The sequence below is a fragment of the Staurois parvus genome, unplaced genomic scaffold, assembly GCF_062004578.1.
Source record: "Staurois parvus isolate SC_StPar_1 unplaced genomic scaffold, SC_StPar_1.0 ptg000682l, whole genome shotgun sequence".
NCBI classification, from domain to species: Eukaryota; Metazoa; Chordata; class Amphibia; order Anura; family Ranidae; genus Staurois; species Staurois parvus.
In genome coordinates this window covers 11,483,396-11,504,251 of record NW_028318478.1, presented here as the reverse complement: position 1 = coordinate 11,504,251, position 20,856 = coordinate 11,483,396, and the positions used below count along the sequence as shown (strand labels likewise).

The 20,856-nt window shown below is 39.4% G+C and overlaps 1 protein-coding gene across 2 annotated transcripts in view; it reads right to left on the bottom strand.

The window, feature by feature from the left end:
- Positions 1–650: 650 nt before the first annotated feature.
- LRRC49 (leucine rich repeat containing 49) overlaps positions 651–20,856 on the bottom strand; it is a 159,016-nt gene continuing 138,810 nt past the window's right edge. For both annotated transcript variants that reach the window (XM_089652471.1, XM_089652472.1), the window contains exons 13-17: positions 20,498–20,735; positions 16,323–16,508; positions 14,028–14,137; positions 8,434–8,587; positions 651–1,202 (exon numbers count right to left, since the gene is read on the bottom strand). In XM_089652471.1, coding sequence (XP_089508597.1) covers positions 999–1,202; positions 8,434–8,587; positions 14,028–14,137; positions 16,323–16,508; positions 20,498–20,735 — 892 coding nt within the window. In that variant the 3' untranslated portion in view covers positions 651–998. The remainder of the gene's footprint in view (positions 1,203–8,433; positions 8,588–14,027; positions 14,138–16,322; positions 16,509–20,497; positions 20,736–20,856) is intronic.

Sequence of the window (20,856 nt, the reverse complement as noted above, 5' to 3'; positions counted from 1 at the left end):
ACCAGGAGTAGGTCTTATATACTCCATGCGCAAGCATTTCATCTATCTGGTTAGTGTATATCTATACTCATTTCCACCACCACAGGAGTCACGGAATCCTACCCAGTGCTGTATTATCTATCTGGGGTCTTTGCAGTTACTATTTACACCTGATATCATTATTTAATCTGACACATTTGATATTATCATTTATGCAATTTTATTAGCGCTGCATTGATTGATTTAATTTGACCATTATTGTTAGGTTTCAGAGGTGACCTTTTATGCCAGCAGCTAGATTTTTATAATTTTATTATATTATATTGATATATTTACTTGTTATCATTCTTTTTACCAAGCGCTTGATTTTTGTATATCCTGGAAGTTTCACATTGATGAGATAACTGATGAGTGTTGTACATCAAAAGGTTTACCAAAGGAGTGTATTGCTTCTTAATACACTGAGAATGATATGATAATAAGTAAAGGCAGACCTTCTCTCTCGGCACGGATTTGTAAGATTTCTGTAAGTATGCCAACAGGATCTCTTCCAATATTACAGAATGCAAGCAGTCATGTATCTGCAGTAAGGTTTGCCAATATCCATGCAATGTATGTAGGGGACCCTGAGGGGTTCCATTCTAAATGCCCCAAATTATTTAGCACTCAAATTACAAAAGAGATTTTATTTTATTTTAAACAAACGCTTCAGAAAAGCAAATTACACTGAAAAGTGACTTTTCATTTGACAAATTGGCCATAGTGCTGTAGCAATGCGTCCTTCCACATATTTAGTGGTGGAAGACATTTGAAGATCATGGCTTCTTTGTGGTATACAATCCTACTTGCTATAAACAGGTCAAAGTCCCAAGTATAGGGCTTGGTTTAACACATGGTGGTCTTCCATACTGCCAAAAAAGAGGGAGGTAGAAAATTCAGGACATGAAGAGAGGAACAAGCAGATCTACATAGGAACAGTCAATATAACTGTTTGGTAAGTATGAAATATTGATCAGTGGCTATTTTTGCTCAGAGATCCTCTGCAAGCACTGTTTCATATAGGAGTTCTTATCACGGATCTCAATCACTGCATCTCTGACCATCTCAATGAACATTTGTGGCCACAACTTTTGTAGAGATTCATTTTTCAAATTGATATCAGTTGCTTCATTCACAAGGTCCTTCACATAGGAATGGCAGAAAGTTTTCCTCTCTGCGGTTTCCTGTAAGAGAAACATTTAGATACCATAAATTACAGAACTGAGTGAAAGTATTGAAGCCAATGGATCAGCATAACAGCCAGGCAACTAACATTCTTGTTAGAAAGAGGACAGCAATGGCATGCCCCAATATTTATTTATGGAAATGTGTACATTAACTTTTGGGTTAAAAAGGTTAGGTTAAGTGTAAGGTTCAGTTATTGACTATTCCTTTTTTTCAGGTGTAACAGATATTAAATATGTTCTTAAATGTAAGAATTGACTTTACTATCTGCTGGTCATTCCACAGCTCTGCAGCTCATTTCTCTGCAGTGCACATCTGTCTTAATAGGAGTGCCTAAATTCTTTGCTGGACATTCAGTCTGTGTCTGTATGTTTGCACCTAGATGAAAGCTGAAGGCATTCAACAGATTTTTGGACATTGGTCTATGTGCTATTAGAAGTCAACAGTCTGCCTCTTTCCAATACTGACATGCTCCACTCCAACAATGTAATATACAGGAGACTATGAATTCATGTGACTGCTGGACAAAATACAAAAATACAAATTAAGCTTTCATTTTGGAAAAATGTATATACAGTTATGGGACACACATCAATTGCTTTACAAAAGTACTTTAGGTGCTGCACGTTCATTTTCAAGTGTCTTCCAATAAATAATGCAGAGTATATTGCATGGTGGGCGGCACAGTGGCTTAGTGGTTAGCACGTCTGCCGTGCAGTAAATGGGTCATGGGTTCAATTCCCAACCATGGCACCTCCTGCATGGAGTTTGCATGTTCGTGGGTTCCCTCCGGGTACTCGTTTTCCTCCCACACTCCAAAGACATGCTGGTAGGTTAATTGGCTCCTGTCCAAATTGTCCTAATTTCATCCCTGGCTATGCGGGATCTCCTGCATGGTAGGGGTTGGGAAAAGACCTGGCAACCTACCCTGTAAAATAATTCATGGAAAAAGTCACTTAAGAGTGACGGTCCATGAAATCGCCAAGGGTCGGATACGACTGGATAGATAGATAGATAGATAGATAGATAGATAGATAGATAGATAGATAATGCTTGGTATACTGATAGGTGTGTCCTCTAGTAACAACAAAACTGTATATGAAATACTGTAGTGAAAAAAATATGACCCACAAAGATATAAAAAAATGACAGGTCAAAATACTGTCAACTACATTTTTTCATTATTCTTAGAATAAATATTAAGACATTATGCTGTAGTCTATCTTTAAAATTAACCTTCCAGCCTTATTTTAAATTCATTTTTAGAGACCTTTTTAAAAGATCACAGTCCTGCCTAAAATGAGGCACCACAAAGCATCCGCTATTACCTACAGCATTAACCATTTCTGTGTGCTCTTTCAGTCCCAGATGAGATGCATGCGGTCATTGTGGACTTATTTTCTCCAACTTTTCTGCCCACCCCCTGGCTCACTATCTAATGATCATTAACAGTGCCCTTGTTGAAAAATAGAATTGTAGGCATGCAGGTTTTAGTATTGGGGAGCTATGGTGTGAGCAGCACTAGAATTAACAGCGCTCTTACTGGTTTGTAGGAGAAAGAGTGGACTAATCTCCAAACACAAAGTAGTCAAGCCCCTAGTTATAGAGCTCCCCTGGGATTGGAAGAGTTCACAAGCAAGGGTTTTCAGGTTATGGTGCCTGCTTTTAAACAAGACTCTTTGTTTAAACTTTCAGCCTTTTCAATGTTTTAAAACTAAGTGTAATTTCACTTTTTGGCAGTTTAATATTAGAACAAATAACACACATTTCAAAAATCACCTGGAATATGTTTCCCTAAACATTCCTCAAATTTAACAATCTGATAATGGGAAGTTATTTTATACTGTATCAAAAACCATTAGACAGTGAAGAAAAGTCAATGGAGGATTTGTTTTGTTCCTGCCTAAAAGCATTAGATCATAGCTTGGATCATCCATAGTGAGCGTGAGAATTAAAATGAAAAATACACAAAATCCTTTCCAGCGAATTATTATGGGAAAAGTTTTTTCCCTCTTTCACAAATAAACTCAACTGGGGATCCTCATTAACTGGGCTTTTTGTGGCAAATCATATTTACTTTGCTGTTTTATTGCTGATATGAAACAGGACTTAGCAGATTTTTACAAGTCCTTGACATTTCTCTGAAATCAGTTGCTCAGCCAACTGTGATATACTCTAGCAAAGAAATAAAATATGAGATGTGGACCTAGGCAAAGCAAGGGATATGCTGATGTGCTCTAAATTCCTTAAAGGGTTAATTCACCTTTCCAGAAAAGGATGAAAGCAGAACACCCTACACTCTCCCAGTCCCCAATGCACTTACCTTCGTTTGTGATTAGGCGTCAGTGCCTACACAGCCGGTGTGTTGGCCTGGGGATTTAAAATCCCAGCTCTTCTTCTCATTCTTTCTTTAAGGCTTCCAGGATGAATCAGAGCAATTCTGATTGGTCAAAGCAGTCAAGTGCCAGCAACGCCCAATCCGAATTGCTCTGCGTTGGCACTGCCAGACAATCACCCATGAAAGGGACTGGGTAGGGTAGAGGGCGTAGGATGTTAATTCTCCTTTTAATTTTTTTATGAAAATGTGAACAAAGTTTAGTTCTATTTTAAACAATTAGAGGGGCATTTAGGAGAGCGGAGGGTATAAAAAAGTGTATAATAATATAAAAAAAAGTAGATGTCAACCCCAGCTGAATGAAATCTAGTTTTTTAAAGCACTGTGAATCTTAAGAGTTCCAGTTTGTAATAAATTGTTTTAATTTTTTTTCATCCATTGTTGCAATAAATTTCAATAGAACTAGACTGATCAGGGTTTGTTATTCAGAAGAGACTGTTTACACATGGTTATGTGGTTGATGTTAGAATGTACCTTTTACTATTATTACACTGTATCAACTTCTCTCTGACACAATGCAGACAAATACACAATGTCCCTGGACCTTCATAGAGTGATTTGTATATCATTTACCTTTGTGTTCAGTGTTTATGCTGTTTCTTTCCACTCCCTTTTCCTTTCTGTATTCATTCCCTATCCTCACTTAACCCTGATCATGCCTCTATCCATTACATTTAACAAAATTCTTTGAGAATAAATACTAGGTATTATAACAGACAACCAGGACCACCTAATTCAAAAGGTTTGCAGAGCTCTCTTTTAAAATTAGGCGATCTTACTTTGTCCCATTCTTTATTTATGGACTACAAAAATATAGCAGTTTTATTTTTTCTTATTTTTCATCTCTTTAACAACACTTTACATTATATACATATACTATGTCACATATTCTTTAATACTGCAAAGAGAACTGAAAATAAAGAGAAATGCTGAATGCTAGCCAATTTGTTTTTTGTTTTGGATAGAGCAGGGAAGAACCCTTGTCAAATTTATAATGCAGTCTGAGCCATCAAGTGGAGATATCCTCTTATGTCCTGTGCATTTTATTGCTGTATATATCCTCTTAAAGTGGATTTCCCCCTACATCCTGTTTAAGTGATGACTGGTGACAAACAGAACAGGAGTTCTGAGTAAAAAGCCCCAATCCCCATGTAAGCTCAGTGTCAAATCCTACTCATGTCTAAGGACCTTAGCCCTGCCCCCACATAATAGTGCTTGGGATTGGCCACCAAGTGTTCAAATGCCAAGCATTGAATGGCGGGATGAAGCTAACAGGGTAACCTGCTTCTCTGTACCCATGAAGATTAATTAGATTAGTGATTTTACAGGCTTCAAGCTCGCAAATGGATTAGGCAATTACACCGGAGGGGGTGGTCTATTAGGTAGACTTGCTACTAACCTTTGAATGGAAGGTCTATAAATTTCCACTTTATCTAAAAAAAAAATCTTAGCTAGAGTAAAGATTTAAGAAAAACAGTAGGCCCTGGTTTTAAAAAAATGTACACACTGAACATTGGTAAATGCAATACCAATGTAAAAATTTTAATTTAAGCACACTGGAACAGAAAAGCCATAAAATACTGAAAATATAATTATGCACTGTAAATACACAAATCTAGAAAAGGCATAACAAAGTATGCACTAGAAATTTATAGTTTAGCTGAGCATTTATTTCATGACTGTCTTTGTATATATCATACAAAGTCTAAATGAGTTCCAAGCAGAAAACCTCCCATGGCTCCTATTCTTTATTTACAGTTGTGTTCAAAATAATAGCAGTCAGACATCACTAACCTGATCAATCACTGTTTTTGGTAGAAATTATATTTCTACATGGCAAATAATTTACTAGCAGGTGTAGTAGAGTAATAGAAATCCAACAGACCCAACAGTCATGACATGCATGCTGCTGATTCTGTGTAATTGAATCACTAATTGAAAGGGGCATGTTCAAAATAATAGCAGTGTGGAGTTCTATTAGTGAGGTCATTCATTCTTTGAAAAACAGGTGGCAATTATTGCCCTTATTTAAGGAAGGAAGGTAGCAAATGTTGTACATGCTGGTTACAGTGCATTTCTCTCTGAAATTCTGAGGAAAATGGGTCGTTCCAGACATTGTTCAGAAGAACAGCGTACCTTGATTAAAAAGTTGATTGGAGAGGAGAAAATATATAAAGAAGTGCAGAAAATGATAGGCTGCTCAGCTAAAATGATCGCAAATGCTTTAAAATGGCAACCAAAACCTGAAAGACCTGGAAGAAAGCGAAAAACTACCATTAGAATGGATAGAAGAATAGCCAAAATGGCAAGGACTCAGCCAACAATCAGCTCCAGGAAGATCAAAGAAGGTCTAAAGTTACCTGTGAGTACTGTTACAATTAGAAGACGCCTACGTGAAGCCAAGCTATCTGCAAGAAGCCCCCGCAAAGTCCCACTATTGAAAAAAAGATGTGCTGAAGAGGTTACAAAGAGCACATTGACTGGCCTAAAGAGAAATGGCGCAACATTTTGTGGACTGATGAAAGTAAGATTGTTCTTTTTGGGTCTAGTGGCCGGAGACAGTTTGTCAGACGACCCCCAAACACTGAATTCAAGCCACAGTACACTGTGAAGACAGTGAAGCATGGTTGTGCAAGCATCATGATATGGGGATGTTTCTCATACTACGGTGTTGGGCCTATTTATCGCATACCAGGGATCATGGATCAGTTTGAATACATCAGAATACTTGAAGAGGTCATGCTGCCTTATGCTGAAGAGGAAATGCCCTTGAAATGGGTGTTCCAACAAGACAACGACCCCAAACACACCAGTAAACGTGCAACATCTTGGTTCCAGATCAACAAGATTGACGTTATGGAGTGGCCAGCCCAATCCCCGGATCTTAATCCAATAGAAAACTTGTGGGGTGACATCAAAAATGTAGTTTCTGAGGCAAAACCAAGAAATAGAGAAGAACTGTGGAATGTAGTCCCATCATCCTGGGCTGAAATACCTGTTCACAGGTGCCAGAAGTTGGTTGACTCCATGCAACACAGATGTACAGCAGTTCTCAGAAACAGTGCTTATACAACAAAATATTCATTAAGTGATTCAAAGGAAAGCAAAATCTTCAAACATTTTTCAGTTTATATAGTGAATGTTTGAGTTTGTAAAGAAGAATACAAACACTGCTATTTTTTTGAACAGTCTAATATTCACTTTTCTTCAATTTTTTTTAGAGGAACAACACAAATTTGATATTTTTTTCTTCATGTTTTGATTTAGAATAGAATGTGTAGTGTTCCCAATGCATTTGTGTGGATGGAAATAAAAGCTGTTAGAAGGATTTTGAGCTTTATCCACTTTTTTCAACACACTGCTATTATTTTGAACACAACCGTACTTGTTAATTTATAATGGTTTTTATTATATAAAATTAATATTTATATTTTGCTTTAAATACATACATTAATATAAAATGATAAAGCAGGACACAACTCATGCTACATACAAAACCTTCATGTTAATGGCACAGAGTTCAAATTAAAGTGGGATTTAAGTCTAACACTATTCTTAAAAATGTCTCCTCTCCCTTCCTACCTATCCTTCCTACCTTGTGTAAAAAAGATCTGTATGCTTACCTTTTTATACCCGCTCCAGTCCTGCTGCTCTGGCTCCCCTGTGTCAATGAGTGACGGCTGCAGGGGAGAGCAGGCAGTGCTGGCAACGGTTGGACCATTGGAGCTTATGGGTGATGTTGTGGCTGCCAGAATTCCCAGTTGTTGTTAAGCGCTCTATGACACAGGAAAGCTGGAGCTGCAGCATCATTAGCAGACTAATAATGGGGGGGGGGGGCATTTTTGAGTTAACTCCACTTTCATGGGAAAAAAAATAGAACAAAATAAAAAAAATAGCTTATACAATTGCTACACAAGTCGTACTGTAATTGAATGTTATTAAAAATGACCATTCCTTTTTAATCTGCAGCTCTGTAATTTTCTGTAAACTGCAATGCAATGCAGCTACCTGGAGGCGTTTTCTACAGAGATGGTATACAGAACGCCCCCCAGAAATGTCATTAACTTGCTTATGTGATTGACTCACCGATTTTCCCAGAAGTCTGCACTAAGATAAAAATCAGATTTTGAGCACCCACTGCAGTGAAAATGCCATTTTTGTCGAGGTATTCCCAAAGGGAAATTATGTCTAACCCCCGATTCACACCTATGCAGACGTGCAGGTTTTGTTTTGCTTGGGCACAAGAGCCCATTCATTTGAATGGACTCCCGTGCCCATGACATGCAGGGAAAGAAGTCCCCGCAATTCTTTTGAAAACGCAGCCTGCACGGGAACCTCGGTTCCCAGTACGGTTGCATTTCCCAGTGGGTACACATGTCTCTGTGTGGGTTGTGCGGCTGCACGGATTTTCGTGCGGATTCGCAGCAGCAGCACCCGCACAGATGTGAACCTAGTATGAAGGGATGCAGACCCTGCCACTTTCCTCATTAGAACCCTGCAGTTGCAGCAGCTGATTGATAATGATAAAATCACTGCCATTCATATTCACTCTGCACATGGGCATAGACAAACAGCTATTTATTCAGAAAAACAAAAGGTAGGAATCTGCAACAAAGTTTGTAAAAATCCTCGCAATGTACATAGATCACCCAAAGGGGAATGTTTTTTTTTTCCTCAACAGTGGAGTTACTCTTTAGGTTAGTGTTAGGCTTGAATTCCTCTTTAAGGTTGCATGCAGATGTGATGCAAAGCAGGGCATCCTATCTCGTTAGAGGGTTAAACATTTTTCAGACCAGCTCTTTATTTAATCCCGATATATCGATTCAGCGAATTACCTCCAACTTCTCACTTAGCAGATCCTGTGGAATGTATTGCAATGTTGCTCTGCTTGGAGTCTCCGCTCCACCTCTCTTGCTGTCATTACTTTCTTCATTAACTAAGGGACTCTTCTTTGTCTTTCCTTCCCCAAGTTGGAGAAATGTTTTTTTCCTGCAGAAGTTGTATAAATATTGTAACACAAAATATACATGGGATCATTTAGCGGTGGAACAGACCGGTATCTTTAAAATAAAAAGTGGAAAATGGATAATATGGACAGTTACATAAGCATCAATATTAGTATTATATGCAACTAATAGACCATGTAAGAATTAAAGGAATTCGCCAGGTGATTAGCATTTTCAGAAGGTCAAACTTCTTGTGATAGTAATAACATTAAGTGAAATTTAAAAAAATACTGTTAAAAATAAAATAATAAAACAATAAAAAAAAAAACTGCAGCTTGCCCCGCCTCCCACTCCTGAATGCCAACACACACATAGGGCACACATACATAGGTAAAAAGATGATTACATAATAGGTATCAATAGGCTGAATTGTAGAGTGAGAGCAATAATTCCAGGGCCATTATTTAAAGTTAATGCTAAACCGAGGACCTGTAATGGTTTTAAAACGTGCCCTGATAAAAATGTTGGATATCATAGTTTTATGCCATTTTGAAGCACCTCACAAATTTAAAGTGTTACTAAACCCAGGACCCTGCATTCGCTATATCTGATCTCCCATAGTACACAGAACATGGAAGTGCAATTTTTTTAGTAAATACAATCTGCTAAATACCTTTTCTCATCAGCAGTTAGAGCACTCTTGTGACTTCTACCAGTGTCCAGCAGAGCACATGTTAAAGCTTGCAGGAGGAGTTTTACTTCTGCTGTGGGAGGATGCAGAACCCCTGACCTCTGTCTGGACAGTGCTGATTGACTCTGTGCTGATCACATGCACTCTACCAAGAAAAATAAACCTCTCTAGGAATACACACCAAACTGAGCATGTGCAGAGTGTCTTCGCATGATATGTCTTATCAGGAGATAAGAGGGGACACTGGAGGAAGGGGAGGATCAAACAGATGTTTTACACAATGCAGAGGATTATTCCCTTAGGTTCCACAGTGAGATTAACAAGCTTTACTGAATATACAGACTGATTTTACTGTTGTGGGTTTAGTATCACTTTAATGCAATAATAAACATGCAGCTCATTCTCCTTCTCCCGTCCCATCATCTAATATATTTGCAAAGTTTTATTTTTTAGGTAACTTTTTTTGTGACAGTTTCCTAATCCTTGCCTAGGTGAGAATGAAGTCTGCTACTTACCTGAGCTCAATCTTGATCCAACAATGTGTACAAGAGCAGCAGCTCTCTCCTCTCTCTTCCTTCTCACAGATTGATAAGAGTGGGAGTCATTGGCTCCTGCTGCTGTCAATCAAATCCTATGACGATAGAGTGGGAGTTGAGAGTTGAGTGCTGCTGTCTGTGTATAAGGGGGGAGGAGCCAGGAGTACCAGGTTTTCGGTGGCAGATTCGGGGCAGATCTTTGCAAAACCACTGCACAGAGCAGGTATGATTTTTTTTCTTTTTTTTTTCTACATAACTGTAGAATCACTTTAACATTTTGGAAAAGAAAAACTTGTTTTAAAACCTTTGCCTAAAGTATGGGAGAGTTAGGCAATATCCTAGGTATTTAGTGCTGTCTATATATATCCGCTGAGGGAGTCAGCCCTCTATTTGTCAGCTGTCAAAGATGGGAATTCCCTTCACATTGGGGAGTGGGGGGATTTCCTGTCACTCCTTGTTGTATCTCCAATAATAAAACCTGAAGTGAAATCTCCTAAGCAGGATAGGAGGTGTCTTTTACAAAACTGAGATCAGCGGCGATCCTGAGGATTGTTGCTGATCTCCGATCATCAGTGGTTTAGGAAACAGAGATGATCAGCGGAGAACATGTTCATCACTGATCATCTCAGCACACAGACGGCTAGCATATGAAGGAGCGATGTCAGCCCTTCATTGGCGATCTGTGTTCTCCTTCCAGATTCTCGAACCCAGAGGTGGAGAATCGGGGGAACCGCAAACGAAGCAGCGGTAAGTTACTGCTGCTTAGTAAACTGTGTTTGTCTGATCTCTAGCGAGATTATAGTAAAAGCAGCCGTTTTCTAGCGTTCAAAGCGTGTGTAGATCGCTTCTCTCCTCATTTGGAGAAGTGATCTACACTGCTTCATAAAAAGACATTCAGAGAACTGTCTCCTCTGAAAATGCCAGAGAACTGATCAGTGGTCATTTACCGTTGCATGATAAAAGGACACCAGACAGGAAAAATAACTCAATATAATAAAAAAAAATGTAAAGCTCAACTCCAGGATAAGCAAATATTGTCTAAATACAAGAGTCATGGGCATTCTTCCTGGAAGCGTGGTGTGCTTTTTGTATTTCTTGCAGACCTGTGCAGTACTCCAGTGTGAAACTTTGCTTCTGTGCAGGAACTTCCTGTAATAAAGACCGGTGATTGCTGCCCTCTCCTTGTGCAGAGTGACTGGTCTCTGCCTCTTCCCGTACTTTTCTGTAGGCAGCCTTTAGTGAGTGGGGCCTGCTGGGCCCCTCCCACAATTCTCCTTTCAGCACAGCTCAGTGATTATGTCTCGGCTACTTTTACATGGAAATATCTAGGTTTTCAAAGGCATTTTGGTGCACACAAAGTGGGTTTATACCCTTTTGCGGCTATCGAGGAATATATTTAAATTAGCATTTTAGTACCTGAAGTTCAGCTTTATGATTTCAAATGGGTTATTTTTTGTCTGTTTTGTAGCCTTGAGGAAGGGGGACGTCCCCAAAGCATGTTGGTTTTTCTGTGTTTTCTCCTTGTAAGCAAATGTCAGTAATAAAAGGGTTCTGACTCTTCAGCCTTTTGTTTGAGGCTCTCTTAGTAATTTTCCATGTAAATGTTCAGACCAGAACTGTCAGAGACACTACTGCCTATTCTCAGCCCTGGTTCACGCTGATGTGGTGCGGAATTTGCAGCGTTTTCTGTGCGAATTCCACACCGCATCAGAATCGTGCCCTGTTCTTGCGAACCGCTGCAGGTGTGTATGTTAGGTTAACAACACCCAAAAGTGGTCCACAAAATGCGGTGCGATGTGCAGAATCGGATCACATAGGTGTGTATATCCATGCGATCCGATTCTAGTGTGGACCCAAAAAAGGGTCCTGCACCTTTTTGGTGCGGGTGCGGTGCGAATAGAGCCATACAAAACATATGACTCCTATCGCACCGCACAAAATTTGCATGTGATTGGCACAGGAATGCAGTGCGGTTCCTGTGCCAATCACATGTGAATACACAGCACTGCATATATGTGAACCCAGGCTTAATCTGATTAATCTACTGATGGTTTTAATCCAGCGCCTCATTTTCACTTGTTTCAGGAAAAATAACCAGTCTTAAATAGTCTTTTAAGGCCTGCATGTCTACCTGTGACAATCATGAGTTTTTGAAGAATAAAAAAAAAAGCACCTCAGCTACAGCAAACATTTACAAACCATTCCCAAGCTTCCATTAGTATACCTGAATCCCTTAAAGCATCCTTCAGCTCCAGCCTGGGACAGCCGAGTCAGATCCTAATGGAAGTGCTGGCTGTCGCTTAATACAAGTTATTAGGAGGCTTCAGCAAACGTACGGGCTGCTTGAAGCCTGCTGAAAAGGACTGCTGAAGCCTGCCAAAAGGTTTAAAAGGATAGCCATTAAGATACTGTGTGTGTGTTCAGAACTTTCTGACTGGAGCTGAACAGAACTTTAAATGTTTCAAGAACGTTGAAATTCTGAAGTAAGTAGAGAAATTGCACCCTTTAAAAGGTATCATTAGAGACAAGAAAAACCTTGACTTAAAATAATTAAATACATAATTAAAAATACATGGTTTCTAAAATCATTCTAAAATACCACACAATGTCATAACAGATACATAGCTACTTATCAAGCCGAAAGGGAGGAGAGCTTAGCGCCAACACCCTGCTAATGCAGTTTCACAATTTTTATTTCCAGTATAATACAAATTCCAGTATAAAGCGCTGAGCAAACTGTTGGCACTATATAAATCCTGTATAATAATAATATTAAAAATGAGCCTGTCCCTTAGCGCTATCTAGTCCCTCCTTGTGAAGACACTACCATTTCAGTTTAAATAATACTTTGGTTTGGTCCCGAGAACCTCCTCTCTCCCCCGGAAGTCACACACCTCCCTCCCTCCTTCTTTGTACCTTCCTCTGTTTCTTCCTATTCTTCTCCCCTAATTCTTTCCCCTTGGCTTTACGCGGAACCCTCCTGCAGTTCTATTGCCCTCATCCCAGAGCCTGACCATGTCTCATTTTCCTTCGCTATACAAAACTTCCATTGCTCCCAAGGGTACCTTGTTAATTGTTTATCGCACTGTAATCCCTTTCTGTGGTAGGGCAACCTGCCCTCCCATTGCTCCCCCCTTTCCTCCTTTTTTTTTACTTTTTGTGTTTCTTATTGTTTTGTTTATATACTTGTATTAGAGATGCCTTATGTTTGTTCTCTTGGCTCTGAAAATGAATAATAATAATAATAATGATAAAATGTTTTAACAAGAAAAATGGAGGACGCAACCTCTACTTTTGCCCCAGTGCCCATCCAGGAGCCAGCTTCATCCTTTACTTGGTTGGTGCGTATTTTCAGACAAGCCGCATGTTAACCTATCAACGTATTTAAAGGAAACATGAATTTTGTTAACGCTGATAATGTTAAAACTGTATATCTATGATAAATATTGTGTTTCCAATGGAGGTTTTTTTCTTTTTACTGTGGGCTACAACTCCCTGTTCTCTATACCTCAATAATATACTGGAATATACTGTTTTTAGAGCATTTGGGGAGTATTAAAAACGCTTCTCAAACACCTGTCTAATGCCTGTCAAATGCTATAGGGGCTTTTGACAGGAGTTAGAAATAAAGTCAAGTGTGAATGTAGCCTTAGAATGTTGCTGGCACTAAGCACTACTCCCTTTGGGAATGGACAGTTTGATGAATAGCTATGTATCTATGTTATAATATTTTGTGGTATTTTAGGATCATTTTAGGATCCATTTATTAATTATTATGTCACTTTATGGTATCTTTAAAGTTACGAATGTGTTACTTGGTTGGTCCCTTCATTATATATCAAGAAAGTTGATACACACGGAAACCTTTGCAAATGCTTGCTATATGGGCAGCACAGTGGCTAAGTGGTTAGCACTTCTGCCTGGCAGTACTAGGGTCGTTGGTTTGAATACCATCCACGGCACCACCTGCCTGGAGTTTGTATGTTCTCCTTGTGCATGCATGGATTTCCTCTGGGTACTCCGGGTTTCCTCCCACACTCCAAAGATATGCTGGTAGGTTAATTGGCTCCTGTCTAAATTGTCCGTAGTATGTGTATGTATGAATGTGAGTTAGGGACCTTAGATTGTATGCCCCTTGAGGTTTAGGGACTGATGTGAATGTACAATATATATGTAAAGCACTGCGTAAATTGATGGTGCTATACAAGTACCTGAAATAAATAAATATATGCATGGTCAATTACTACAGTATATACCTGGTATCGCCAAGCAGTGCAGTGAGCCTATACTGTGGTAATTCAGATGATGCAATGTAGGCAAGGATTCCAAAGAGCCTCTCAGACATGACGACATCATTCTGAGTGACCTGCCAAAGAGCACAATAAACATTTTGCAGTTGAAAACAATGTAATCAGAGTTAACAGTAAATTACTACTATGTTGCACAAGTCCTATCTGTCACCCTGGCAGAGCAAATAGTAGTTCTCAATGGAGCACAAAAACATCAACACATTTGTAGTCCAGTAATTACTTCTTCCAGCTACATTACCAAAAGTCTGTACCTTCGTACGGACCAAGGGCTGGAGAAATGGCCTGCCGGAGCAATTGCAATGCTTTACAGACTCCAATCGAGAAAAATTAATAGCGGCCCTTCTTTTTTTTCTTTTTGTAAAAAGGCAATGAATGTATTAATTTTTCACAAAAAGTGGAATATACCTTTAAAGTGTAACTTCAGCAAAAACATTCTTTCTACTTTTGTTTATACGGAGAATGCTAAAATCAAACTGGACCCTGCATCTGATATCATTTTTATGTTCAGAGCATGCATGCTAACACTTACAGAGATCACAATACTCTCCCTGTTAAAATGCCTTTATCTGCCTTTCTCTTCAGAAGGATCTTTATTCAGATGTCATTCAGGGTCATCATCTACTTCCTGGACTGAGATGATGGCTCAGAGATGACACAATTATATCCTAGTGCTTGCGCGGTCCTTGGCTGTGTTTACAAATTTCTGACACAGATCAGCCCTTTCCTGCAGCCTCTCACCTTTTGATTGGCTACAAATTTACAATACTGCATTCTGAACGCTGTGGGAGAGGAGACATAGGAAATATTTCCACCTTCCAGCAGCGGGGGACTGTGCTTTATTATTAAGTGGTATACATGAAAGTTATAGCGTCTACAAATGGCGTTATATATACTGGAATTTTTTTGTTTTTTTATACTAGTAATGGCAGCGATCAATAACTTATAGCAGGACTGTGGGACTGCGGCGGGCATTCTGACACTGGAGGAGAACTGACTAAATGCCACTGACATCCCAATGACACTAATACAGTGATCAGTGCTATTAAAAAGCACTGACACTGTACTAATAACATTGGGCAGGAAGGGGTTAACATCTGGGCGATTAAAGGGTTAACTGTGTGCTGTGTTGTGTTTTACATTATATGCTTTTTATGTTTCTCTAGGGAGACAAGCTGCTTTGTATTGCTCTGCTGTGAAGAGCAATACAAAGCAGCCTGTTCGTGCTGACAGGTGAAATCTGTGTTGTTTACACACAGACCTCTCCTCTTTCACTGTTCCTCTGTGATTGCCGGTTGCTGGCAGGGAATCTCCAGCCAGGACCTGGTAATCAACAGCTGTAGCCGACAATGGCAGTGGGGATAGGGCGGCACGCGCCCCCTACCCGGAAATGCAAAATCATGTGTATATACGTGATTTTGCGCAGCCCTGCAGCTGTAGTTCTGCTACAATAATATTAATAAGTGAGGCTTTTTTTTTTAATATAATGTTGCTGTCCAATGTGAATTATTCAGGTAGACTTGTAAAGTTACTGAAAGTTGCTTTTAGGCTCCACAGTAGTGTTTTTTTAAGCTTCTAGAAGCTATTATCAGCAACTTTTTTCTGCTCCTAGAAGCTAAATTGTGTTCTCCTATGTGTCCATGCACACTACTTTAGGCTATTAGCATTTTTTGAGCATCTAGGAGCAGAAAAAAAATTGGTTTTGTAGTGTCTTTTGGGCACGTTTTCCAGTAGTAAAAAAGCTAAATGCTCCTAAACGCTACTAAAACGCTCCTAACAGCTGTTTTCTAGCTTTGTTTTTTCTCTACATGTACTGTAAAAACACTGTAATAACACTAATAAAATGCTAACACTCCTATACACTTCTGAATGCTACTAAAAATGCTATTACCCGCGTTTTTTTTAGCCTAAAAAATAAAAGCTAGTGTGCATGGAGCCTAAGGTTTTTTGCTGTCTGTGTCCTCTCTAGGGAGAGTTTTTTTGCTGTCCTGAGGACATAATAAAGGAGAAGGGGGGGATTTCCCCATAGTAAGTGGGAACCAACTTTTAACAGTTGTTACTAGGGCAATTTTCCCTCCAAGAGGTTCCCCTTTACCTCCTACTCTAAACACTTTCAGTGAAGAGAAATTTCTTTGCTTTCATGTCTAGTGATAAAGTAGCACTTTATTTGTTTTTACAATGTAGTACTTTGTAAAACACAGTTTTTGATAATAAACATTAATCCAATTGTAAGAGCCTCCTTACCTCATTATCATTAATTTTCTGGATGTTGAAGTGGTTCAATCTAAAGAGCACATAATACTTCCACAGAGTGAAATTAACTACAGGGTTTCCCTGAGGATCCACAGTCAACTGATCAAGTCGACGTAGCTGAGCTAATGCGTTGAATTGATTCAAGGTGGTTAGATTTGTTTCTTTGAATTTAAGGTGCTGAAAATGAAGATTCAAACAATGAATCAATATGCATACTCACAGCTACAATTATACAACAATAAATAAAGATATACCGTCTAGTCTGGTATTGCCATACTGTAGCGATATTATCCCACTTCAATATATAAAAAACCCCCCAAAACACACAATACAGGGAAAGAGAAGATCCAGCTGCACATTAAAAACCTGAATGTTCTAGGTTCAGCAATGAGGGTTCTGTAGTAATCAGAGAGATGGCACCATCAGCTCTGACACATCAGAATGCATATCACCAGCCCACCAAACTGTTCCTTATAGTTAAACTTCAAGGGAACAATCAAAACTACCCTTGCAGTGGGGCTGCCTCTGCACTGCAAGGGTTAAATGATTATTTTTGTTAAGCGTACCTTAAAAAAAATAAAATAAATAAACAGCTTTCCTTACCCCTCGTTGCCCTTGGCAGCCAGTGTCCTTTCCTCCAAAGCTCTGAGCCATGGATAGTCCCTCAACATCCTAGCATACAATGCAGGACAATTGGTCCTGCATTGCATGTGGTGAGCTCAGTGTGACCAATGGATGGAGCACCAAAGAGAAGAGGCTTCAGGGGACCAGAAAGGTGCCCTAGACAAAAACAAACATTTAACCCTTGCAGTGTGGGCATATCCCCACTGCAAGGGTAGTTTTAAAATTTTCCTAGAGTTCAGCTTTAATTTGAATTTATTGCAAAGTCACCAGTGGAAGCAACATTTAACACTGTGAGGTCAGGTAAGGCTCCCCTATGAACAGTGACATGCCTAATGAAGGGGCCCCTTCATGATTCTGAAATGCTGAACATTGCTTGTACTGGTGACTTTACAATAAAACCAGCTTAAGCAACAGGTGTCCTGGTAACATGTTTTCTATTACACACAATAGGCCGCAAAGGGTGGAATCCGCCTGACCAGCGGGGAATCTGTTGGCTGATCCTCCACTGAGCACAGTGGAGCAGGCGGATGACAGGTCCATGTCTGTTCCATTTATGTAGAGTGGACATGGGCACAGCTCACTCTGCTCTATGGGCAGCCAGATGTAAACGGACCAGCTGTCTGTTTACACCCAACTGCCCTCCAATCCAATCAAATGGAGGGGAACGGATCCCCTTCAGTTTTTAGCAGATAGGATCGGATTATACGTAGGCAGGTGTAAACAGACACAAGTCTGTTTATATTCGCTGCTCCATAAAAGAGAATGGAGGTTTTGATCCAGCACACCTGAAAAACAGGTGGACCCAATCAGACCGATCGTGTGAAAGGAGCCATAGAGTGCATGGAGCAAACATCACATCTAAAGAGGGTTCTACAAAATACTGTACCTAAAAATGTAATAGAGTGTTCAGAAAAATTGTATATTTAAAAATAAATACAACATCCAAACCCAGCACTTCATGGTCACAGGCAGCTTCCAGTGGCACCTTCAGAAAAATTAGCAGGCTTCCTCCTCATAATTTTTTCAGTACTTATCCTTAGTGTCACAGGAAACTGTCATTCATAAAACTCTACATCCACAGACTCCCTTCAGTCCAATGCCTCTCTAGTGTGTTTACTATTTAAACACATACCTAATCCAGCAGGACAAAATTAAAATGTTGTTAGTGATTGTGAGTAAAGCAGCATGAAGACAACATTTACTTAGGCATTAATTGCGCAACTCTATGAAGAGTCCTCTTCTGTTGTTTGGTACATTTTCATACAAGAGAAAAAAGAGCTTTTTACAGGTTGCCTAAATGCAATACATGAACTATTAAGCTGGCATAAATCTACTATGTAACCTGCGTGACGCCAAAGACATGCTGGTAGGTTATCTGGCTCCTGTCTAAATTGTCCGTAGTGTATGTATGAATGTGAGTTAGGGACCTTAGATTGTACGCTCCTTGAGGGTTAGGGACTGATGTGAATGTACCATATGTATATAAAGCGGTGTGTAAATTGACGGCGCTATATAAGTACCTGTAATAAATAAATAAATGATAAACCTGTGCAGTATAGTGAACACAGACCAGAAAAGGCAACTGTACAGAAATGCACAATTATAAAAATACAGCCATGACCCTTGATGGTTCTGTCACTTAATTACTGACAACATTCTTTTTTGCTTTTGGCTGGATTATGCATGCATTTCAGCTGTGCAAACATCAGATAAAACTAAACCAGAGGGAGTTGGAGATGCAGAATTTTATGAAAGATTGTTTCCAGGAAGCCTGGGGACATCAACTTTCCAATGCTCACTGGAAGGCAGTGAGTTGCATAAGCTGCTTGTAACAATTTATTAGGATGTAATATCAATAATATGTTGGATTTGTGGCTATACTGATGGGTTATCTGGCATTGTTTAGGTCTGCTTTAGAGTACATGCAGCAATGCTTATGCTTAGTACATTCAAGCTTGTTTATCAAGAATAACACAGTGGCTAAGTGGCACTTCCACCTAGTAGCACTAGGGCCATTGGTTCGAACCCCAGCCATAGCACTGCTTGCATGGAGTTGGCATGTTCTCCCTGTGGCAATGAGGGTAGCTTCTGGGTACACCGGTTTCTTCCCACACTCCAAAGAAATGCTGGTAGATTAATTGACCCCTGTCTACATTGGCCCTAGTATGTATGAATGTGAGTTAGGGACCTTAGACTGTAAGTTCCTTGAGGGCAGGGACTGATGTGAATGGACAATATATACTGTATATGTAAAGCGCTGCATAAATTGACAGCACTATATCAGTACCTTTTTTTTTTTTTTAATAAAAAAAAAAATAAAGTGAAAAAAGTGCTGCAAACCATCAGATTTTAGGTAACCCTTGTTAAATTAGTGAAACAGTGTTGATTAATTGCTATGGGCTACTCTACTTTGTTCTGTGACTTAAAGAAGAACTCTGGGCACAAAAACGCTCATTTAAGTATATTCCTCATTAGCCACAAAGAATATAAATCCACTAAGTGTGCACCAAATATCTTTGAAAGACTAGACCTTGTAAATGTAGCAGTGACATAATCACTGTTCTGCACAGAGCCTGCACAGAGAGCGGAACTGTGGGAGGGACCCAGCAAATCCAACCACTACAGGCTGCCTGCACAAAACTTAAAGAGGGGGCGAATACAAGACCAGTCACCCGGCACAAGGAGAGAAAGCAGCAGTAACCAGTCTTTATTACAGGATTCTACACAGAGGTAAAGTATCATGCTGGATTACTGCATGAATCTGGAAGAAATAGTAAAATCACCATGTAAGACTACATAATATTTGCTTATCCTGGAATTCAGCTTTAAATTCTCTTCATTGCTTCTGCTGAAATTAGGCTAATGCAAGGGTTGTACCGAAAGTAGAGCAAAAGTGGGCATACCTTTTTTTATTAACTTACATAGGTCATTCAAATTTAACATGTTGGTAGAATAACTCTTCCTCTAATAACTCTTCTTTTTTCATTACAGGTAAATAATGGATTACAAGCAGAAGCAATGTGCCACCATTGAGTTCTTGACAAAAGGAGGGGTATAAGTTGTCTGACATTCACAAAAGGAGAATGTGTTGAGAGAGCCTGATGTTCAAACACTCTATGTCATGTCCAGAGATTTCAGAGATCCTAATCCATACAGATGTAGAAGGCTACAGAATGTTTACGGAGATGATACCATTGACAGGAGCAATGTCTTCTCATTGGTGACTCTTGACAAATGTGTCATCTCTGTAAACATTCTGTAGCCTTCTGTGTATGTTTGGACAGTTTGCACCCCTCCATCAAGAACTCAGAGACAGCTCGTTACTTCTGCTTGGAACCCATTATTTACCTGCAAAGAAAAATAAGAAGAGTGGTTAGTATAAACGAGGAGTTACTCTACCAACATGTGAAATTTGAATGACTTAATTAAGTTAATAAAAAAGTTTTGTCCACTTTTGCATTGCTTCTGTATCATCAATGGCAATAGTTTACTGTAAAGAAAAACAATCCAGTCACACTTATCAGGGTTCTGTTTGCTCTTACCAGAATATTTGGAAGTTTGAGTCTTATTTTTGGTAGAACGTGTACTATATCCTCAATATCTATGAAAGTGAAGGAAATTGTGTTGACAGAGCCTGATGTTTGAACACTCCATGTCCTGTCCAGAGATTCCAGAGCTCCCACTCCATACAGACACAAAGTATCTCCTTCCAATTCCACAAGATGGGAATCCACCACAGAAAGGGCTTGCACAGCACTGCTCAGCACAGTGTCAAGTGATCTGGAGGGAAAAATTACAACTAAACATATTAAGCAATAGTAGCAGGTCAGGTCTCTGACCATCATCTTACAAAAATAAACTGTATTTTGGGGAATTAAGACAATATAATTTATACATTGTT